This window comes from Struthio camelus, chromosome Z, assembly GCF_040807025.1.
Source record: "Struthio camelus isolate bStrCam1 chromosome Z, bStrCam1.hap1, whole genome shotgun sequence".
Lineage (NCBI taxonomy): Eukaryota > Metazoa > Chordata > Aves > Struthioniformes > Struthionidae > Struthio > Struthio camelus.
Window position 1 is genome coordinate 9,597,529 of NC_090982.1, and position 25,050 is coordinate 9,622,578.

At 37.7% G+C, this 25,050-nt stretch overlaps 1 protein-coding gene across 1 annotated transcript in view; it reads right to left on the minus strand.

The window, feature by feature from the left end:
* The window catches only part of DOCK8 (dedicator of cytokinesis 8), a 96,607-nt gene that overhangs the window by 60,178 nt on the left and 11,379 nt on the right, over positions 1-25,050 (minus strand). The window contains exons 2-13 of the mRNA XM_009677671.2: positions 18,926-19,028; positions 14,740-14,915; positions 11,873-11,944; positions 7,184-7,307; positions 5,232-5,444; positions 4,175-4,260; positions 3,517-3,583; positions 2,993-3,142; positions 2,306-2,386; positions 1,347-1,506; positions 571-710; positions 245-338 (exon numbers count right to left, since the gene is read on the minus strand). Coding sequence (XP_009675966.2) covers positions 245-338; positions 571-710; positions 1,347-1,506; positions 2,306-2,386; positions 2,993-3,142; positions 3,517-3,583; positions 4,175-4,260; positions 5,232-5,444; positions 7,184-7,307; positions 11,873-11,944; positions 14,740-14,915; positions 18,926-19,028 — 1,466 coding nt within the window. The remainder of the gene's footprint in view (positions 1-244; positions 339-570; positions 711-1,346; positions 1,507-2,305; positions 2,387-2,992; positions 3,143-3,516; positions 3,584-4,174; positions 4,261-5,231; positions 5,445-7,183; positions 7,308-11,872; positions 11,945-14,739; positions 14,916-18,925; positions 19,029-25,050) is intronic.

A 25,050-nucleotide genomic window follows, 5' to 3' on the forward strand; every position in this document is an offset into this window, starting at 1 on the left:
TTAGGGAGAAAAACTAATCATTTTAGAATACAAAGCTAAATACGAATCTCCATACTCACCAATCATACAGAATAAAAAATAAAAAAGCTTTCTTCACGTAGACACTGAGAACCCAGGAAGTTCCATAATAGTACCAATTGTAGACTTAAAAATCCAGGTTATTACATTTTAACACTGGAATTTATAGAGCAATTGAGTGGAGACAGGTACATATATCCTATTCCACCCAAAAATAACTCTTTACCTGGTAAAGTCTTAATTCTTCTCTGCAAGGAAGATGATCTTTTGAAATCAGCTAAAAATTTGAACAGATCTTCATCACTAAGCCTGTCTCCTTCCTATCAGAAGAAAGACAAAAATCAGTACCTTTATAAAAATATTCCATTACACTGAATAAAGCTTTGAATGAAATATGTCCTTGAGGTAAGCAAAGCAAGTGGGTTGCTGCCTACTCAGTAGGAATAATCCTTTGTCTTCATATTGACATCATTGGCTAACTTTTCTCAATACAGAGCGCACTACATGGATGAATAACATCTTAGTCAATCAGAGGTAAAGAGCATCCTATACCTGCTTAAAGAAGGTGTTGAGGGTCAGAGACACTGTTTTGAAGTTTGATACTGAAGAACTATCCTCTGAGCTGAGGCTTCTCTCAGAAAGTCTTCTTGCTTGTAGCAGTGTTGCTCTCTTGTCACTAATTGATCCCTTCCCTTCAAAGAGAAATTATTAAAAACATCAATTTACTTTGTGTTGTTTCCATATAAAGACTACCAGAACACGTTAGAAATCCACAAGTTCCCAGGAACATCAGAGGACAGAGGATGGCAGCTAAAACACTTTTCATTTGCCTATATTTTCCACTACTTTCATTTAAGACTGTGTGAAATCATGGAACACCAGAATACATCTAGTGAAGTGAACATTATTCCTGGTGCAGAGCACAAGCTGATTCAGATCTTTAGCTAGTGGATTATAAAGCGCATGGGTCAGTGGTTGCTGGATGCAGTTTGAGAATGCCTCCTGTACACTTGAGAAACTAAGAGAATACATATTCCCATTTCTTTGTCCTGTAAATGGACTCTGTGTAGTAAATGCAGTTCCAGTGCTATAAAGCCATTGTTCAACCACAACTGGGCCTAAACATGGAAGAATATTTAGAAAGCATAAGGAATAAATATGCGAGGATGTTAGCTTGCAAGTGCTCTTAGAACAGAAAAGGCAGGCTGAGAAGATGAAACTTTCAATTGTAATATTTGTCTTAACACCAGAGTGAATGACAGATCATTTCCTAAAGATAGTACTACTGAAAAGGCACTTTACATTAGTTGGAATAGTTAAAGTACTACCATTTAAACCTTCTGCCTCAGGTACTTCTCGTTCAAGTGTTGACACATTGAAGAAATTAGTTAGGCTTATGGGAATCCAGGCGAATGGCATTCTGTATTTCCCCAGACGCTGACAAAAGGACTCAGCTTGGGCTTTCAGTTTTTCAATCTTTTCTTTTGCCTAAAATAAAGAAGAAAATGATCAGTGTATTAAAATAATCTTTTATTTTGTCATGTCCACTATAGAGAAAAACCTGAAGTTATACATTTACAGTTGAATAAATAATTTGCAGTCTTCCGCTATGACCACTGTCATGGTCATAGCTGTTTTGATTTGTACGTTTGCCTCTCATTTAAACGTTTTCAACATGTACACCTTCCTCAAGTAAAGAAGAATGTAGATCTTTTTCCAGTGATCCTCATGCCCAGCATGAGCAATCACCATAAAATGTTAGTAGGTGCTATTTCTTTCATCAGATACAGAAACAACATTCTGCTGAAAGTGATATTCTAAAGGTGAGAGATATGTGGGAGTCGGGGAATCATTATCAGTCTCCTCCAGGGAGGTAAATGACCATGACTTCCATGAGCAGAGCCCATGCTATTTTAGGATGACAGCGCTGAACTGGGCAAGTACACACTACAACATGTTATTTGCCTATCTAAATCAATAGCGTGTCTCTGAGGTACAAATATTTGTGCTAACTCCATTTTGCATTGTCACCTCCTTTGCTCACCCCTGCCAGTTATGTTGCTTAAGGCTTTGTCAGTATCAATTTCCAAAAAGGTCAATAACAACAGTGTACGTTGTAGTCTCACAACTTCTTCCTGCCAGTCACAGGAACTGCGCGCTCCGTGTAAGTACCAGTTGATGACTTTCCTAATGTTCTGAAGACTCTTCTACTCTAAGTGTCTATTCTTTCTCTGTTTTTCTCTCGTGGGTGCATTCTTTGACATGAACACAATAGCTGTTTACTTACCTTCCCAGCCTCATTTTCTTTAAGAACCATGTAGGGTTCTGCACAGTCTCCAATTTCTCCTTGCTGAAGCACTTTTTCTATCTACAAAAAGCAATGAAGTAAGACATCGCTGAAGAAAAAAAACAACCCAAATATTAACATGCTCCTTCTCTAACAACATGAAAGAGCCTGCATAAATGCATAATACAGAATTATTTATGGAGTAACCTATAATATACCTTTCTCTCAATTTTCTATCATTGGTTAGAAAGCAGAAAAGATGTATGTGACAACACTGTCAATTGGGTACTTCCACATTTTCACTGAAATCAGGAAAATTTATGCATTCCGAATGAAACAGTAATTCAGGTTTCAGAATTAAATAAACAAAGCAATGCAAAGTGCACTGAAAGGAAGTCAAAAAGCCCTACAAAATGTAACTCAAAATTTTTAAAATGGTCTATTTCCCATTCCTTTAAATTGTCCTTATGCCGAAATAGGGAACTAAAATTACTTAGTGGAATTAAAATGTAGGATGTCAATATAACTTGCTAGTTTGTGAGATATACTAGTGGATACCTACATATGTAGTACTAAAATTATCAGAATATGTCCTAGCTACAAGGAATGTTTGTCAATTGGATGAATTCAGACAGTAGGTATAGCTGACAGCTGGAAGAACAGTGTCGAGGTAGCATTGTAACATACCTTTATTACTAGGTAGATATCAGATGAAGGATAAGTGACAGAAAATACTGCAGATCTTGCCTGAGTAGACAAGTCAATGGAAGGCGTATGAGAACGCAAGAATCCTCTTAAGGAATCAGGATTCAGGTCACAGTGAAAATTTTCAGAGATCTTGAAAAGAAAAAAAAAGATTAAAACTCACTGCAAAGCAACAATGCATCAGAGATTACTTTCAAGTAAGTCAAAAGTAGTAACTAGAACTACAAGATTAAACAATTGCAAACATGCAAAATTTTAACTGAGTAAAAAGAATCGTGGATCAGATTGCACATGTGCAAAAGCTGCACATTTTTTGGTAAGTTATTCTAAGTTGCTAAGCCAGAGATAAAAATCCAAATCAACTTAATAAAAATAACAAAAGAAAAACATCCTTGAGTTTTCACATAACAATGGAATTCAGCCGAAGAAAACAGAAAAATGAACCATTATTACTCCATTATTTATGGCTTGCTGTTGTCCATTGCTCTGCTCTAGTGCACACGTACCTTTTTTCTTTCTTTTATATCATAGAGAGCTATGCACGCAAACAAAGGTTCGATCTCTATATCAAACCTGTTGAGGAAAGACACATAGGACACTGATTAATATTTCACTCTTAGGACTCCGCACAATGAAAATAAAAAGGCTGTATTTTGGTTGACGTTTATATTAGAAAATAAGAGATACTTAGTTGAAGACCTCAGCTCTCTACATCTGTGGGATTTTTTTTTAGCACATTTTATTAGATGGTTTCAAGAGGAAAAGAAGGGAAGCAAGCTGCCTGCAATGTATTTTCTAATTTTTTAGAAAGGTGGTCTCAGATATTAAATAAAAATGATCATATCATTTTTGACACTCTTTTTCTAATTATCAAGTCCACTAGCATGTACAGAGATCAGTCTAATTTATTCTGAATATATAACTTGGGTTCCCTCCCAACTTCTTTTCATCCTGACAAGTTAAAGACTTCTGTAGCTCTGGATAGGAGTGTTCTCTGCCAAAATTAAACTAAGAAAGAACAAGCAAGCATGTATATGTTTATATGTTGAACATGAAACCTGCTGTGTAACAAGGATTGTGGCAAATATACTCCTACAGACTAAGAAATTGTAAAGGAAAGTGTTGCTGAGAGCTGTTAAAACAGGAGGATGTAAAGATACTTACTTGAGAGTCTGCAGCTTTACCAAAATCCTGTTGCCCAGATGTTCCTTTGGGCAATCTGGCACAGGTCGTATCTCCACTGCATCTTCCTATTATTAAACAGTTATTCTATTAATATACAATTTAAATAAGCATAAATTTACATACCTATATGAAACCTTTTTATGATATAACTAGGCTACTGCTGCAAACTAACTTGTTCCCCCACTCAGCAGGCATTTCATCTCTTCAGTCAGAAGGAGATAGATTGATTTCTATTTCTGATGATTTACACTTTTGACCTCCATACGGTGCAGTTTCCGATCATTATAAAAAAGGGTAACACCTAGACTCTGACACAAACATATTATCAGAACGTGGCTGGATCCACACAAGAAGGAGTATAACAAAACCTAAGGCAGCATCCTAAGTCTGAGTACATATTCCTGAATGCATATTCAAGAGAGCTAACAGCCTTAAACAGCTCACTTTGATACGTCTTCACTCTGTTATTATCCAGGGTAGATACATAAAAGCAAAGGAAATATGTATCTGGACTGCAAAACCCATTTTTGACTATAGCGCAGTTTTAGCATAAAATTTAACTGCAAATGAGTGCGTTCTGCACCAAGTTAGCTCAGGAAGTAAGTATAGGGCTACTACACTTACTGAGGCATTTATCAACCTATTGGCTTTGCTGGGAACCACGCTGAAACAATTATCTAAATGAAAAACCACAGCCCTTGTTTGTCACTGAAGGAAAAAATCTAACCTTTGCTAGACTTTTTTTTTTTTTTTTAAAGCCTTCAGATTAACAGTTTGTCAGCACTGGTAACTAGAAATACTCAAAACTACTGTAAAGTCTAGGGTAGCTATATCTATGTCTTTGTTCCTTCAGGGAAAAGCCAAAAATGTTAGTATAACATCTGTGCAAAGCTGAATATTTTCCTTCCGTAAAAATCCACGTAGATTATATATTTCATGTATTCATAACCCTGGCATAAACCATAATAAACGTCATAAACCATTCATAAACACCACCATAAAATATAATCCCTGTACTGAAAATTTTCAAGCTCACCTCATCTATGGAAGGGTAGAGGGAAAGGAGCTCGGCATGCCTATTGGTTCGTCGTGCTTCTTCATTTTGCCTTTCAAATTCCTCTGCGCTCACATGTCGCAGCAGATTTTCCAAGCGGGGATCAGGCTGTAGGCTGCGTAGATCAAAGTCAGACGATGTGAGGGGAGTTCTTGACGCATCTTCAGGGAGTACGTGTACATGCTTGGGACCTGCCTATTGGAAAATGACACATTAGCAAAACCTCTTACAGAGAAATAACAGAGAAATGTGACTTGGATACTGGAACATCTTCAAGTTTCTCTTTCTCATCTTTCACAGACTACCTTAATTTCGGTAGCTGCCATAAGGCCTACCATCTAGCACATGATGGCAAGATAGATCCTCAGTGTACATCCCACTCTTTTCCCTGGTGTTCTTCACTGTGTGTGTCTCTGCACTTTTGCCTATTCTGGGAAAGGACAATGTTTGTCTTAGGGTCACAGCACACGGGCCTATGGGATCCTCATTCCTAACAGAGACCTCTGGATACTCCAGCCATACTACTAATTATACAGATACTTTGTGTAACGAATCTAATATCAATCCTTCTTAGACCCCTTAGGCCAACTGGATTTCTTTAGCCTGGGGGTGAGGCAAGACTGATGATTTTTCACAGACACCATTATTCATACTTCGGCAGAACAGGCATCACTATGTTTAAATCTCTAATCAGAATGCCTAATTTTTCAGATTCTCTGTTAACAGGGTTTAGGACAATACTGAAGAAATGTGATGATGTGTGCTGTTTTCTCTGTCCTGATTGCAAGGAGAAAAGGGAAGATGGATCAAGTGTAAGCATCCTCAAGCGTCTCTGCATTGAAGAGAAGCAATAACAGGATATAAGTTGCTACTTTCTCTGTTCCCACTTGCTGTGGACTCTCAAGTTGCAATTTGTCTCTCTCGTTCTCCAGTCCATTTTCAAAAGTTTTAAAAGGTGGGCATAACCAAGTTATGACATGTTCAGACTATTTGAGATTCAAAGGTCTAATGACCACAATAATTCATTTTTTATCTTGTCTGTGTGCACCAAAGGATTAATAGGCCAGTCAAGGATAGGACTTAACAATTTGCTTTCATATCTTTCAGATGACAGAGATGACATAATGACACAGGTTAATTTAAAACAAAGAAAAGAAAAAGAGCTACAGTATGTTGTAGCTACCTGTGCTCAGAATACCAGGCCAGATTTATCACAGGGACTTCAAAAGCCAGCATGCACATAAGCACTGCTGAAAGCTACCTTTAGGATACTAACATATCGGAAAAAATTGGGAAGTAAAATTTTTTGTCTCTCACTTCTGGTCTGGCCAGTGACCAATAAAGCCCTGAATGTCAAGCTGCCAGCTTGGCAGTAAGCACAGCTCATGGATATGGTGACTTCCTCCTTGAGCAGGGCTGAAAGTAAAAACTAAGCCCTGTTTTTACTGATGGTAGAAGGACTGCTATTTCAATCACGCAAGAAAAAGTCCCAAAACTGTATGTGCATACCAGCATAATGCAGAGGCAAAAAATTCAGGTGAACAAACAAAATGGCTGTACTGCCTGCCATAGTTTAAGGTTAACGTCCCTGAAATCATAGCAGAACTGCTGTCGCAGGGAGTCACTTTTCAGGTCTCTTGAGTCTGACAGCACACACACAGTGAGAATAAGGATCCTGGTGTACCTCTGTTAGCACATAGCCTGGTCTGGGTGTTTGTGCTTTCCTGAACATGAGATGACACGTTGAGTTATACAACCACATTGACTCTTTTAGTTTAGGGCTGGATCAGTCCTCCATTTTCTGCAAACAGTGCTTACAAAACTTCTTCTTAAAGACATGCATATCCATTGGAAAGATCCCAAGACTTTAGACCTTAGCAGTAAATCAACTTCCTTTGAATTTATAACTTTTTCCAACAGCGAAGAAAGAATACCTGAAAGGTTGTGTCACTGGAGTCCAAAGTTTCTGATTCAAATGTTTGTTTTTGAAGGGTTTTGTGAAAATCCTTTCGCGATCCCTTATTTTTCAGGCTACAAACATCTGAATTTCCTTGGTTCCTTTCACAGAGATACCCAGCAAGTTAAGACAGAGCAAAAAGAAATTAAGGGAAAATAAAATAAAACAGAAAAAAAAACAAATTAAAAAAATTAAACAACTAGGAACATTATTGCATAAAAGAGCAGCACAACATAGCTTTCATGTGAAATGTGAAATCTCATATGATATTCCACAATGTTTAACTATGTTATTACACCATTGCAGCTCTATTATACATATTAAGAATGAGTTCAAAAAGAATATCATTACTTCATATCACTTCTGAATAGACTGTCAAACCGAGACAAGATAAAAACCTGACCTAGGTACGAATTCATTTTTGAGCCCCTTGTAAAATGCCGTCATTATTTCAGTGTCCTGAGGAATTCTGATCAGGAACACTTACTATTTTCGGTTGGCTCTCTGCTCCTGCAATTATACTCCAAGGTGCTGTCTGAAATGTCATTTGGTCTAAAGCATGTCCCAGCTGGTATAGCGAGTGAAACAGGAACAATTATTTAGTCTGTTCAAACAGTACTTGTTTTTAAAGAGCGCTCTCACTTATGGCACCTTTTAACCCTTTCTGCTGGGAACTTTGTAACATTTTCCAGAAAGATTGCAAGTTACATGTATGGACAGAGGGAAAAAAGTAGCAGTTACCCTAAAAATAAACCATGCCAAATACATTCAGAATTCTATTCCTTTCACTTCAACTTACAATTTGCTAAATTCTGTAACAGCCTTTTGGTAACCAGTCTCCTTAGTTACAATATGCTGCTCTGTTCAGTTTCCTTTCCATAAAATTTCCTAAGCAACATCCAAATATCTTAGTGCCTTGCATAAGAATGTCATGATAAGCAATTATTGATCAGGGAGACACCTTCTTATTACATTTTGGGAGTAACTGAATTATATGCGCTGATGTGTTTTAATTTTAATTGTGTGCATTTTAATTGTTTACCAGTTCACTGCAAATGAAAAATGAAGTCATAAAAGAGAGAAACCCAGCTCTCTTTGGAGGTGACCTTGTTTTGGAATTGCTTTAATCACCCAAAATGAAAGACAGGAATTCTACACAAGTTTATTTTAAGACACCTTAGCATCCAAAAGATGCTCTATTGCTATTTTTTCACCACCTCCAGTGGCAAATAAACCACTGCTAGAGAGATTTAATTAGCTGAGATCTCACTGACCTTGAGAAGCACAACCTCTACCCAAGATACCTTTCCCCAACAGTACTCATGGAAAACTTACATTTTTAAAAATACAATGACAATTAAAATTCACAAAGACACAAACCTGTTTTTAGCAAACATCCCAGATGAATAGCCATACACTGAATTCTGAAAATGGGCCACAGAGAAGAAACAAAGGACAACTGCAAGGAGAAGCTGGGAAGCCTCTGCCTGACAGACACAGGAAGTAGCCTGGAGCAAAAATAAACAGATCCACTAGCTGCGTCTAGCCACTCTCTCATGTACCTCTTGGCTCAGAGGCGCAGGGACCTCTCTCTGCTGGAACACTGAACCTTTCCTCCTCAAGCTGCACTCTATTCATCCTGCAGAAAACCTTCAGAGCCACAAATGGATGAAAACCATTTACACATTCTTATCATAACATCAGGAGATCACCAGACCATACATTCATCTCCCTGTCCTATGGATCTTTGTTTGACTCCCAAGTAGACAACTACCATTTTGTCAGTCTTTCTCAAACCAATGACAAGTTTTCTACACCTATTTTTTCTCACTCCCCTCTTGATTCCTTTTCTTCCTCTCATATATGTTTTGAGAATGGTGTCCAAGCACAATGTGAGACTCCAGATAACAGTCTATCACTGGTTTATTTAAAACTGTGGCATACTTCACACTATCTCATTCTTTGCATTTTTTAATAACTTGCTTGCCTTGTTGGCCACAGCCATCAAAAGACAGCACCCTGACAGGGTTCTTCGTCACGTTTACCTCAGACCCAACTGCTCAATAGAGAATTTGCATGCAAATTTGCCTCACCTGAGACCTGAATGAGATAGTTAAACATACTACAAAATCTTTTTAGGCACGCGTATTTCTGTGACTCCATTTACATTTCTGCATGCACGTATAAGAGCAAAAATAGCTATGTTCTATTGTTTGCTTCACTTACTTTACTATTCACTTCCTATTTGCGTACAGAGACAAAGCAGCATGCGGGCTCCTTAAACAGTGTATTCAGAATAACAGTATGTAAAAGAGCTAGCAGCCATGCTCTGAACGTTGTAAGTGAAGAGACTGCAAAACCTTAACTTAAGCCACTAACTTATCTTTAGTGACTCACTGTGGAACAGTTCTGAGAACTGAATCAATTTCATCAGCACCCATAGAGGAAGTTAATAACCCTCAGCAACTGCTCTGTCCCTGTACAAACTGCAAAATTAAACCAGACAAGTCTTCTACGATCAGCAGCTTATGCACTGTCTGGTGATGTACATCAGACCAAAAACACAGATAGTAGCAAGGGTGGGCAAAACAGCACTACAAAATGGCAGCAAATATACTAGTGCTCTACCAGACACTGCTACTACTCCTCCTCAAGAGCACGATATGAACACACAAGAAGAGGAACAGGACATGGCAGCAGAAAAATGAAGCCTCAGAAAACACTATCTGAAGAATGGGAGGGATGCTGGAGAAGGAGGTGACTTCCACTGCCAGAATGCATTGCTGCCAGTCTAACATCCTAGTATCAAAAGCACTGACCAAGAGCATCCCTGACATTTAATAAATAAATAAATGAGGTAAAATAAGAAGCGAAAGGGAATTAAGTGGCTTGTAATGGCCACAGGTTTGATCCTGGGCTTTGAATTACACTGACCCCAAACGCAGAGATCCCTTATTGACATAAAACGGTGCACCTGGAAATCTGATGAATACAGCCAATCACTGCTGAAAACACATAATCCTCACATTCTTGCTAATAGCACTCTGTTTCCTTTTCACACACCATTAGGAATCAGATTCTGCCAAAATTTCAGAGCAGGGAGGGGAAAAAGAAGAACTTACAAATGTAATCTTTATGCATGTTATTTTTCCTTTCGATCTGATCAAAGAACAAGTTAGCACAAATCAATATGAGTGCAAACTAGCTCATTCAGCAATGAATATAACACATCCAGAAAATGCACTTTCCCAGTACAACTTATGCCAATTGTACAGTACAAAGAGTTTTTGACTTTTCACTAAAAAAAAGTCATTTCCAGTGCAGGAGCATGTTCTGTCAGTACTTGGAAATCTAGCCACAAGTGGAAATTCTGCTGGTTTCTGCTTACAGTGATTATCTAAGCCATCTGTTGTCTGACAAGAAATTTCAGAATAGTTTTAGAAGTTGCGATTCTTCAGGAAATCTACAGGAATTGTAAGGAAGAACTCCTTACTTAACTGGATTAAAAGAAAAAGAATAAAGAAAAGTCATAAAAACATAAACACAAGAAGCATATAAATATTAAGCAAAGAACCTGCAAGGATGAAAAAGACTGGACAGCCAACACAACTATATTTTGAAAGCCTGGTATTAAGGGATAAAGTTAAAACTATCAAAACACAAACTGACTTAGACCTTGCACAGGACTTAAAAAAAAAAAAGAGAGATTCTTCAAGCATGAGATAAAAGGAGAAAAAGAAGTAGGAGTAAGGGGCTGAGATGAAGGACCTGCTACTCAACAGCATATATATTAAATGTGTAGAGCTACTACAGTATGAGTGGAGACCACAAGAGCTTGGTTTGTTTAGCCCAGCAATTTAAAGGCTGAGGTAGGATATGACTGCTGTGTCTCAGTATGCAAAGAGGGTAAACAGTACCCCAGCATCCAAAAGGATGCTGTTGGCCTAAGAACAAATGGCCCATATGGCTGTGAATACATTTAGGCTGAGAACGAGAAAATGACTGCAACTATCAGATGAGTAAAGTTCTAGGATGGCAGGAGTAACAGCTACTACTACTTGCTACTAACCTACTACTTTAAAATAAAGATCAATCATATTAGAAAGGGATTATGTATCTAGAAAGCAGTGAATGACTTTAGAGACTCACCTGACCCCTTGCGGTATTGTATTCCTAAATTCAAAGTGCAATTGGTTGAGGAATAAAAGTGGCAAATAATTCATTTGGAATTTTCTCAGGAACTTAAGACACAGGCATTTTAAAAATTGTAAGCGTACAAGAACTAAGTTTCATACCTCCAAAAGATAATAACCTACCAAGTATATTACACTGGCCAATTAACTGCCACCTAAGACTAATAGGAAGCAAAATAAATGCAGTATTCCTCTTCCAGATAAATCACCATTATACACCGCTGATGTGAATTACTTCTTGATTAATTTTGCTAAGGTTCCCAATAACGAAGAAGCAGCAGCAAGAATGTTTAGCCATAGCCTGTCTGCTTAAATAAAACAATGTAGTTAAATAAACTACTGAAATGTCAATTCCTGTCTTCAGTCACAGTTCTAATCTTTACTCTTAAGAATTATTTATAACAATGTACATCTTCTCTCTGTCAAATAATATGCAAGGTATTTCGTATTTTATTTATCTATATACAACTTACTTTCGATTCACAATCAGCCACTCCCGGATATACGTCTGAACACAGTCTCTGACATGTGAATCTAGTTCAACTCTGGAGAAAAAGCAACATATTGTAAATATGTTAGTACCTTGGTCAAACCTGAAGGACAAAGAAATTTATCTGCACATGCCATTCAGATAAAGGCCTCTCTGTTAGTCCCTTCCTATATGTTTATTTTCCTTTTAAACTATTGATTGAGTTTTAAAGATTTACCTGTACTGCGTGAGTAGCCTGATGCACTTTTTGTTGCTATGTTTATAAATTAGCAAACATACATTTAACAGACATAACCATTTCCCTGCTATGTACTTCATGAATGTAAGACTGAGTTGCCATACTCTGCAAAATAAAAGAAGTATCCCAGGTACCCGCATTTGTGATTTTCAAAACTTGATAGCAAGTCTTACTTGCAGGAAAAATATCAGAGAGATTTTTCCAGAGACCTCAGCTCCTGCACTCTTGGAGATATACAATCTTATTGACTAGCTTTGGTATCATTTCCTATTTCTCATAGAAATGGAGGAAATCCTAAAAAAAGAACATGTTTTATCAAGCACAAGAAAATATTAAAATACGAGAATATATTACAACTTAATGATTTTTCAGTGAGTCTCATTTAATGTAGTGAGTTATCAATGCTGACTAATAGACTGGATACTTATTGGCAAAGAAATATTATAAGCTAAGTTTGATGTCTGTGAATCTGATGCCATGATGCTGTGGTGCAATTCTCCTACCGCTAGTCTGAAAATATTAAGTGGCTTGTATCAAAATCACTTGTTACGTCCCTTGAACGAAGAAAGCAGAAAAGCAGGACAAACCTACAATGCAGGATAGAATGAAAGGTATGATACATTTTAGCTCTTTCCACCCAGAACTCTTTAGCAGATTTGCAACCATTTACCAAGACTGAGTTACAAATGATACACTGCAGGATGAATCCTTGGTTGGTAACTGTCACAGACTACTGTGTGCTGCCCTGGCTGGTGGACTGACATAGCCAATTTCCTGTATCTGGTTCACAAAGAACGTATTTTTGTAAGTAGATAGCACGTGAACCCCGTTCGGTTGGTGGTATCTGTTTCCTGCTTTCAGCACAGGAACACATCACAGACTACACTGCCTGCAGAATAATCTTTCCTTCATGGCCTTCCAGCGCTCTCAACTTTCCCTCAGACAATCCTTGACCAGGATTTTCTGAGAAAGTACTAATATCGATAGGGGTGGTGTGAATGGCCAAATGGGAAGATGAGGTATGAAAAAAACAGCTGAAAGAATATTTGTTTTTTTGTTGACTCTCTCAGCATTGCCGCAGATTTCCTTGTAGAAACTTCAATGTCCCTGTGCTGCAAATAAGGTCTAAAACAGATTGTACAGCATGAATCCACACATTCTTCTACTGGAAATATGGAGAAATTACTGCTGATTTTAACCGACATACTGGGAAAATAAGCTTGGAAATATATATGTATAAGTGAGAAATGGTCTTTTTATTTTTTTAAATCTCATTTCACAGTTGAATAACTTTTTACTATTTATACTCATCAGCTAACTAAATGGGAAATTCAGATATCAAAATATGAATGGTCTTCCACACTCATTGTCTTTTCTCACTACCCACAAAAAGAAGAATTCCTAAGAAAGATTGGAACATTTTCTATGAGTGATTCATGTGTAATTTTAAGTGAAGATCATCTTTTGAGCAAATGTTACAAAATCCCCTAGGATTTTCCATGACCTTTGTCTCTTCTGAACTTTATAGTGATCTACTAAGACAAAAAAACAACTTATGCAGGAACAGAGCATGATGCAGGTCTACGCTGCAAGTGACAATACCATACACTAAGCCAGCTCAACCCAGCAATGCTGAGGTTCAGCACAACAAAGAATACAGACTATGCATGTAATTTCCTGAATATGCTGGAAGGAGCCAGGCACAACAGACCCATGCACTGCACTGCACTGAACATGTTTGTATGGTTTGGTCTCAGCAAACCTAGCAGGTTTGGGTTAAACTGGTATTGACTTGAAGTTTATCCAGCTGTTGCTGCTTGCAAACAACAATATGCTTTTGTGGTTCGGTTTCAAGGTAGCATTTACAGTCAAACAATCTTTGAAGAATATACTGTACATAATGTATAGGGGTCTCCCAAAACACATCAGAAAAATCTCCGATACATCTCTTTCCTCATTCTGAAACTTCTGTTGCACATAGTTTGTCTGCTTATCTAACTTGCTCCAAAATTTCCAGGATTGCTGAGCATTGGCATCAACCTGTGTCATTTGTTTTAACTTAAAACCTATTGGAAAATAGTGGAAAGCTTCCTAATATCCAGATGTATATGTGACTTCTGCACTAGAAATTAATAGATTTTTCCTCCTCCAAACCTTTTAAAACAGGTATTATTGCCTCCCGCCCCTTAAGCAACAAAGGCACTGAGAAAGACCTGTTTAGTGATCTGACCAACCCCATGCCACGTAACTGGCAAAAAAATCCCCACCGCTGAATTCTGTGCATACTACACATTTAGAATCAGCTCCCACCCTCAGAATCACAGATACAAAAGAATTTCTCACACTCCTTTCCCTCTGTTCTTTCCTCCTCTTCCCAGTTTACCCTTATCTCACTTCTGCTGCTACTAGATAGCTCAGGAAGTTATGTTAGTGCTTACGTAATTTTAGGTGTGCAAACAGCCCTAATAGAATCAATGGCAACGTTCAAATGTTTAAAGTTTAAGCAAGTACATAGTGGCTGGCACAGTGAGGTATCTGGACTGACAGCCTTGTTTTCAAGACCATTTTTAAACCTACAGTATTTCAGACAGAGAGACAGAGAGTCTTCTCACCCATCTTCTGGCATAGAAGGTTGCAAAGTTCTGCACTCTTTAGGTGTAAAGACAATGTCCAAGTCATCTTCAGGAAAATCACCAAGTTCATGAGCTAGTTCTGTGTCCAAGTTGTTCAGCTGTGTCATTAGGAAGCCTTCAAAATCTACTGGGTCTACAGCGTCATAAAAGGAAGGCTAAAAAATGAAATCAAGAGGTATTTATTTAGCAACAGAGTTTTTTTTTTTAAAAATGTAACTTAGGCTTATTTACTTACTGCTTATCACTGTCATTTTTATTAAGCAGACATCTAACCTCATGTACAGCGCCACTGCATTTAATGCAAAGAAAAGCTGCTAGCAAAACATTTAGCTGAAAAAGAAAAGGAACAAAGGAAAAAAAAATCTGAAAACTCAAGAAAAGAAATGGACGATATTATACCTAAATCCAAACTGGCACCTCTTTTCTTTGTAGAGTTTTCACAGATGCTGGTTTAAGTAGCGCTGACTGAAATACATCCTGGATCCCCTAAGATATATTCCTCAGCCTCCCAGTTAAACGGCCTTAATCCTTCTTGTCCAATCCATGGTGTTATTTGGAGTTGTGAAAAAGGTAGCAGAAGGTAAGAACAGAGGAGAAGGGCAGGTGAGCAAAATGATAGTGACTGGCAGTGGGCAGCAGGCAGGGAGGAGCCAACGGACTCTAAAGTATGTATGATGAAAGGCACTACCAATTAGACAAAGCTAATCACCATGGCTGCCATCATGAAAATGCCTCTCCTTTGAGGTGTTGCCCTGAGATATACTGACTATTAGAAATGGTATGTACTTTCAATGCCAAGCAACGTGCTCATGGAAGTTGATAGGATTTTCACCTGAGTAGGGAGTGAAGAATAAGAACTCGAGACTTTGCTGCAGTGACAGTTTTCCTTAAATAGAAGGACTTTTGGACTTATCCTTAGAAAAAGGTGATTTTTTTCTGTTCACAAAAAATTGGGTCATGAATACTTCACATTTCACTGAGTGGAATTTTTGCTAGTATGCTTTGTCCTCTTCACATCTTGTTCAGTTCTGCTCTATCTTCCATTTTGTACATGAGTCATGTTCCACTTAAAAGTTTTTTTAAAAGTTAAATTTTTTCGGTATTTTTACCCTGAAGATTTTTAGCATATTTTAGTTTTAGGATGTTTAGGTGTAAAAGTTTGGAGGAGTTTTTTGTTGCTTGTACATGTGTCTATTTAAAAACAATGCCAAGAAACTCCAGTTGCAGTTACATCATTTACAGCACTAGGAGGAAAATTTCCCAAAATTCTGAATGTGAAGAAATGCTCTTAATGCAAATGTTATTGTATGTCCCCTTAACTCCTCCTTAACATGGAGGAATGCATCTTTTGAATGTATATTGCACATAACATAGGTTTTAGACTTCGTACAGATTATTTTAGCTCTGGAAGTATGGACTCATTCCACCAGAGGAAACTTGCCGTAACTCCTAAAAGCGTCACGGGCTAACTGATGCTGAATCAATTATAACTTAGAAAGAGTAGGGTGGACTTAGATTTATTCACTGGATCATGCCACTGAAATTTCCAGCCTTCTCACATGGTTTTCCCATATAACTTATTAAATCAACCCAATATAACTTATTAAATCAACCAAATTGGAAAGTATAAAACATATGTAGGCTTTTTTCTACTATATACAACAGATGGAATAACTCCCACATTTAAAGTATAGAACAGAAAGTTTGTTTGGCTTTAATGGATCGGGACTTATACGCTTTGCTTATGACCTCTGTAATAACAGTGTTGCACTCACAACATCAGGAATTTTACATCAACAGGACAATGTAGAATTCTGCAATTTATGAAGGGTGCAAAGTTGCTCAACAGCAGAAAGGCTCTGGGCAGCTCTGAACTAAAATGGCTTACACATAATATGACACCTCAGTCATCATAGATAGGGAGATAAGTTCAAATTGATCAGTGGCAAATACTAGAATTAGAGTCTTATTAGAGTTCTGGAAATATAAATGAAGAAGTTATTAAGTTAATAAAATTGAGAAAAATACTGCAGAAAGCAAAGCATGTTTAGAAGAACTATGATAAAACATTTAGGAGAAGCACAGCAATTTAAACATTTGACAAAAATAGATGTGGTAAGTACTCCTGCAGATGATGTAGTACAGACCGCTGAACACACCAAAAAAAAAAAAAATGCCCCACACCAAAAAAAAACCCGTGCCCAATCTCCTCTTTTATAGGGAAACTGTAGCGGCCTCTACGTTAGCGTGGTCTGTGGATCTCCCTGCTGTGAACACATGTAAGGATCGGTTGCATTCTCTGAAACCACTTTTGGGAAAATCTCTCTCTTTCTTTGCCCTTCCTACCCAAAGGGAAAAGCTAAAACTGACAGTAAGTCCTGAGAATCATGAAGCAGCCAGCTGAAGAGGTACATCGTGCTGTTTATACATTTTCAGGATAAGCACTGTCTGTATTTTGCGCCTAATTTAGTGCTGAGTATACTGGGTCAACAGTTATCAGTAAACAGTGATCTCTATTAGCTACTGATTTTTTGTTAATTGCCATTATAGTCCTAGGACAATATTCTTGACGTCCACTTACTATACTACCAGTAGGTAAAACATTGTGCATTAAAAATATATGAAGGTCTATTTTTGAGTATTAAATCCTGCAGCAAAAAAAAAAAAAAACAGCAACAAAAAAGATTAAAGCAAAACAAATCGCTAAAAGCATACAAAAATATATTTTATATATGCAAATGCTGAAGATGTAATGTTTTGCATGCAAACTAATGTTGTTTAATACAATCTAATTTTTGATTAAGCATTGCACTTCCTTTCAGAAATCACACTCTTCCCTTTTGACAAGCTAAAGCAGTCACATTTCATTATGTCTGCTAACTTTTTCTAGTTGAAATGGTAATAATAATCTTTAATCACGGGAACTGTTTGTAGTAGTCAGTATTGGAAATTTCTTAGATATAAATGAAAAAGATGACGAAAAAGGTAAATGCAGATGGAGAGTAACGGTCCCCCTAACTGTAGACACAAATTATCAAAAGAAACAAAAAGGGATCCTATTACAACTGAGAAGCCAGCATCCATTTTCGCACATTACAGAAGTGTGCAACGTAACTATTCTATAGAAAATGCCATAAATCGTTACTGCAAACATACCTTGTTAAAGATGATGGGTTAGAGGTGTGTAGATTGTGACAGCACACAAAATGGCAGCTAGACCCTAATACGCAGGAAATGAAATGTTATCACGTTTCTCAAGAGCAAAAGCAGTTGTCTGCATGTAAGAGAACAGAAGGCAGCCTCCTCGGGCTGAATAACCGCAAGCAGCAAGTTAAAATACCACAGCGCTTCAGATTAAGGAAGTCAGTAGTGGAAGGAGGCCCTGACACACAGGAAGTGAATGCTTGCATATAGCGTTTCCATTTTTCACCGTCACTAGTGCACAAAGACTTTTCTTGCTTCTACATACAGCATCCCAAAAAAAGGTGTGGGGGGGGGTTACAAAGAAGGGTGAAGAAGGAGAATAGCAAAATAGCATGGCACAGTATGTTTGCACAATCCCATTCCTTCTGAAAGGCAGTTAAAAATTTTGATTAGGCAATTCTTCTCTTCGTCATAACTGCAGGGTCCCATGGTCTGACTCCTCTGGTGGGGCTTGCATTTGGAAGGCTGAAGAAGATGATGCAGAGTCACGTAACAGTTGACTTACTGTGTGCTACTGAAGAACGAGTTAGCATGATGTCTGTCTCTGCAGCTAGGACTGGAAACTGTGCATCAGGCAATGCTAGCTGAGCCTCTCTCTTTCTTTCTTTCGTCTTTTTTCACTGACATCAATTTGCAGATCAGTTGTGGCCACCACATAACACATAACTAGTTAGTGGAGTTTAAGCTCTCCAGCTGAGAAAAGCTATAATACACTCCAACACTCACTAAGTTATTTGATTTATAGTACTATGCAGAAAGATCATCTGTCTCATGCTCCAAGGAGCATTCTCGGTTGTCTGAAATGTGTAATTTCCTCAGGTCGCCAGAGAGTATTTTTAATAGCTTTAGGCAGAAGCCAATGGAAAACTGGAGACAACTTAAGAAGGTCACTTAATTTAGCCTAAAAACATGAAGTTATGTAGATGGCAATCTGTATATAGAAGATAAACCCAGAACTTACCAGATGAAGACTAGAAAATCCAGGGGTACTTAAACTTCGTTGACAGAACTGTGCATAGCCTGGTTGAAGAGTAAATTGCTTTCTTATTTCTGCAGAGGAGTGCCTTTAATTAAGCAGAAAAAAAAAAACCTTATCATCACAGTTATTCACACATAAAGTCTAAATCCTAGAATTTATCCAGTTTAGTCTCCTGTTATGGCGGTTAGAAACATATTTTGGTTATGTTCTCGTTTCCTCTTGTTTTGTGCAGTTGATGAAAAATTCCACCGAACGGTTCACAAAAAATTGCAGTTGTCTATAACTGAGAGTTATATAACTGAGTCCTATATAACTAAAAAGCTCCCTCTTTCATCAACAATTACCTGCCTTTATATCCTAGTCCTTGCAAATAGGAAAAACTAAGCTTGAAAGAACGATCTTGCCGTTAAGTCAAGTATGACTGCAACCTGAAGCAGCAGTACTTGCAGTTTCATTTCTGTAAAGTCACAGGATAATAGAACAGAGAGAGAAAAATCATCATCACAAAGGAAAATATTTTAAAGAGCTAGCAGTTGACCAAGGGGAAAAAAAACAAGACAGGACCACTCACTGAACAGTGTAAGCCCAGATTTATGTTAATGCTGCAGTATGCTATGAACATACCAAAGCACTAACTTAAAAATTGCTCTCTACTGTATCAGCTAATCATCTGAAGGAGATTTAAATGCTAATAAGCTGATTTCAGTGGGAGCAGAAAGCGAACTATATTGAGTTCTTTGGAAAACCCAGAGTGATAGTAGAACAGCATGTATCCTTCGCGCAAACCTGGTAATCAGAACAGCTTGCTCATTCTTCATGGCCTCTTGATTAATGTTCTCTAGAGTTAAGGAAATAAATTCCCTTAACTCAGGGCAAGGTTTTTGAAAGAACATCGGAGGATAAAGCAGATTTCAAGTCAAAAGAGAATCCTTCTGTTAGCCTGTTGGGCTGACAAGCTCTTTTTGGTGCTTTGGGCAGACAACAGAGACAGACAAATACAAAGGTAAGAAGAATTTCCCATTCTTGTGGGACCCTTTTCCAACTGAAGCAAACACTATTAGGTGACTTAGAATTACCAGAGGCCATAAACTAGAGCTTTCTTGTTCAGTCTGCACCTTCTCTCTTCTGTGGTTTCTCAATTTCTATGACTTCTATACCTACTCTGTGACACTTAAATCTCCGATAGTGTTGTTATTGATAAGTATGACAAAGCCCCAAACTTTGCTGAATACAATATTCTGCTCCCATTCAGAGACAAGCACATCTCACAGAAGGTACAAAAAGTTTTATGTCTGATTTCTAAAATAAGAGATGCATAATAAAGGTAGCTGCTTACAGTTCAAGAGGCAGTGGCAGCTGGACAGCACAGCTGCTCTATTCTAAAGGCAGTAACAATTGCAGACAGAGCAAGGCCTGAGTTATAGCGAAGGAAGAAATATCAGTTTGGAAGAGAAATTCCTATTCAGCATTGATATTCCAAGGGTCAGACAAGAGAAAATGTGTTTTTTTTTTTTTTTTTTTACAATATTAAATAAGCAAGACACTGTGGAGGGGAAGTGAGGAAGTCTGTGGCTTTCATCAAGTTATTTTCCCCCTATTTTAAAAAGTAAAACAGTTTGCATATTAAGGTTATTTTTTTTATCTCCCCTGTACATATAATCGCTAATCATGAGTGTATTTAGCATAGCATAGCATGAAACGCAGATTACCCAAAATTATGATTTTCCTTTGAACGAATCAGGTTCTGTCCTGCGCAGAAACATGTTGCTGATATAAATACAAGATGTAGCAGCAGAAGTTGGCTTAATGTATTTCAAAAATTATGTTACAGTGCATTGCAGAAGTTGCTTGCTGCAAAGAGTGGTATAACACGTCTCTAAATTATACCAGATATGGGGTCATCAGACTTTCAGAACAGGAAATGGTATGAATTTTGATCTACAAAAGAGGAAGCAGCCATGAGGAGGAAGGGCCAAATTTGCTGTCTGGTAAAATGCTGTGCAAACCCAGCTAACTGAGAAGAATTATGCTTCTCACAATCACTGAGTTTAATTACAGAGGCTCCCTGTAATAGCAAGAATTTCCAAAACAAAGCAGTTCAGTGGAAGAAGAATCCTGCAGTCTATTAAACTGAATTTCAAAAAGTTAAAGAGTAATTTGATTGGTTAATTTCATGTTTTTCATATCAGTGAATGATGGAAAAGAGAAGCAATAGAGTAAGAATAATGGAAGACAGCAAAGTTAGTTTGAAATGACTCAGGAAATAATTGGCAGGATCTAATAAGAGTAAATAACGGAAGGACTCACAGCTGTTAGAAGAGACTAAACTGAAAGCACAACAGTCCACAGACCTAACATGGAAAAAAGGTGGGTGTTAGAGATCAGTACAGATGTTTTTGAACAATCTGAGAAACAAGGTGGAAGCACAAGCTTTTCTAAACAGCTCTTAAGTAATTTCAGAATATCAGTGGTCTGTGAAATGCCTGTTTTCTGATCAAACAACTACCTTAAATACATTCTGGGAATGTACAGAAAAATGGTGGTGCATGTTAACCTAGCACATGTGGGTCCCAGCTTTTCTGGAGGCTGGAGGCCATCTATGCCATGACGATATTTTTACTCTGTCTGTCTAGCAGGCCTGTCTGATTGCAAGGAGAGCTTTGCAGTCACCTCAGCAGCTAGGACAGGCCTTAGTTATGTGCTCAAGCATAGCAGGAAAACCAGGCAACTGGTTCAAGATAAACATAAGGAAAAGACAGAAGCCTGTAGAGGTAAAATCAGAAAGGCTAACGCACAAATAATTAAGACAGAGAAGGAAGAAAAAGAAGAAAAGATCTTAACTACATTAGAAGGAGGAGGAAAATAGAGGTCTGTTACTGTAGAGGGAAGGAGAGTAAATAAGATGTTCCAGAGATAACTGAAAGCAGGAAGAAAAAGCGTATTTAGAGAAATAAGATGTAGTGAGAGTGATGGACTTCGATGAAATTCATCCTATAGTTCTGCATAAATTAAGCAACAAAGTTTTCCAGGTAGGACAAAAGGCAAATATATCTTTAGAAAGGAGGACTCAAGGTATCATGGACCAGTCAGCTAGTCTTTGACACTCAAAAAGATAGTACAAGAAATTACTTGCCAATCAATGTGTAATCATGTAGGACATCAGGTCCCAAGTGGTGGTATCCAGACGAAGCGAGAGGCCCATGAAATCATGCTGATCATTAAAACGTATGTACCTTAATAGCGTCTGCTTATTAACAGTCTCATGATGAAAGGAATGATGGGCCACTAGAAATTGTGGACTGTAGTATGCCATGGTGCAAAAAGTTTGGCAATTATTGGTTTAGAAAAGAAAGAGAAATAGATAGATAATGATGAACAGCCAATGTCAATTTCTCAAAGACCAGTCGCATGAAACCATTCTAATTCTTTTCTGTGATCATTTAAATAGCTTTCTGTAAGGCTGTGATACTGTCAGTCATGGCATTTTTATAAACAAAAATAATGCTAAAGTAGATAATGGCTAGATGAAATCATCACAGTTCATTCCAAAACTAGTTTTAAAAATGCATTTGAAGCACAATCAAGAATAGTTCAAAATAATATCATCAGGACATTTCAAACAGGGTACTAGTGTGAGTAGCAAGTTAATGACTTCGGTCCAGTCCAGTTTCAGTCAATACACTATTCTACAACACTAATGATGGTACAGGCAACAGAGTAGTAACATTTGTGGATGACACCAGTCTGGAAGGAGTTGTGAGTGCTCTGAAAGATAGGACTAGAACTCAAAATGATCTAATTTCTACAAATAGTCTGAAATTAGCGCAGTGAGATTCAATAAAGAGAAATGTAAAACCCTAATTTCAGGAAGGAAAAAATATCAAATGCAGAAATACAGAAAAGGGAAATAAACTGTCTGAAGAAATAACCACGCAGTAGAAGAGGCTCTGACTGAGTAGACTGGGCCACTTATTATTTCCTGACTTATCAGCAACATATAGTAAGTGAGGGAAAGGGGAAGTTATTCATTTTTATTTAAATCAGTGAGACAGTGGTAAGGTATATGTAGAAAGTCAGAGCACCACAGAGTAAGACAAACAAGCTGAAAAGGCTCCGAAAAAAGCAGTCAGAATGTTAGAAATTTTGGGATGGAAAACGCAAGAGGAAAGACTAAAAAAAACTGATGCATTTAATTTACAAAAGAAGATGCCTGAGAGGGAGACCCGACAGTTGTCCTCAACTATGTAAAAGATAGCAACCTATAAAGAAAACAGTGAGCAATTCACATGCATAAAGGGAAGAGCAAGAAGTAATCTGAAGCAAAGAAGATTTAATAAGCTATTACAAAAAATGTTCCAATGTAAAGGTAGTGGAGCACTGGGAGAGGCTGGTGGTGCTTGTGACTTGATGACACGCTGGCACTGCAGTCCATGTATCTGAACTATTAGGAGAACTAATATTTGTTCCTCTTTCTACTGATTTGGCCCTACCTGAATGACTATGCCATACTCCTCTGTTGTACATCTTGAAAAGGGGTGAAACACACCAGATGCCCTGATCCCTCCGAAATGAGTCTAGAGGGTAGCCCCCCAAAAATATTGCTGCTGTTCTGCTTCACCAGAGTTTTGCCAATGTCTGGCCCAGTGATATAGACAATCCTACAGTAATCCTCTTAAACATCTGAAAAATAGTTGAGACATAGTCTGTATTTCACAACTACTCTCTAATGCGAAGTTTGCATAATATATTAAACCAACAGTGTAACCAAGTAGCAGACTATACATGGAAGTTCTTAAAATTAAATTTAACTTGTAGGTCAAACTCTCACAGGTCTCTCCAGGTAGAGCTCATTGCAGACTTGGAGAGCTGTGTTATTGATTGGGCCTGGATGAGATATCGAGAAAGGAATAGAAAACAGCCATTTACTATCTATCTCTAACATACTATACACCTGCTACTAAACACTCCTAGGGTCTCTAATTACAGTGATATGAAAGAGCTGGATCTGCAGTTTCTACTCAGCTATATCTTCTTTTTGAAATATATAAATCAAAGGCAGGCACAACAGGGATTTGGTAACATAAATATAATAGGAAAACTTAAACACAGAACTAAAGATTTAGAGAGAAAATAAAACAGAAATAATAGTTTTTAAGATTGTCTATAAACTATAAATCAGAAACTTGAAATGAGAAAAAACTGACCTTAAAAGTATGCTTCACATGCTTACTAGGTCAAGACATCCAAAGGGTGTTAGACGTTATCTACCAGATGGAGGTAAGACAAATTTTTAACACCTTTCTAGTCCCTTCCAGCAGTCACTGAGGAACAGTAAATTGTCTCCCACAAGAGCATGCATACCCCATTTGACAGTAAGGAAAAATGAAAAAATAAAGAGGTACCATAAGAGGTATCCCCAAAGATGGGGATACATTTACATTTAAATGTACACAGATGAGGGAATCATAAAGTAAAGCAGTGAAAACTTTTGCTTTGGCCTTTTTTCTTACTGCCAGTGGAACTGCCTGTTTTTCTTCTAAGTTTCTAATTAGTCCTTAAGGAACCAGAGATCTGCTTTACTTGGTTTACAGCAGTAGTTAATCAGAACTAGCAGTTAATTCCTTCATGGCTCAGGTAGGTTGTGCATGCTCATGCACACCCTTACTTAAGGGATCTAACACATAAAGACAATAACAATCGGCTAAGGCAATAACGATCCCATTCAAGACAGCTGAAATTTAACCACAGGCTTTCCAATGGAGACGGAGCAGGAATGAATGAAGACATCTAAGAGGGCAAATCATCCCCTTAGCTATTGTCAGCTTGTTACATGGAAAAACAAGCAAGAGGTCAGTTTTAATTTTTGTGCCAGGTCACGCAGGCCATTCCTACAGTGACAAGTTTTAACTGCAGCTCATTTTGGCTCTTTCTCCATCAGGAAGAGATAAAGCACACATAAAAATTAATTTACCAATCTTGGCAGTAGAGGAGAAATACAATCATACTTTCTCGCTGTGCAAACAAACAAGATTTGGGATTTAGTCCTGTTTATATACTTTTTAATCATTATGCTCTATAGATAATATGCAAAAATCTATGGCATAACG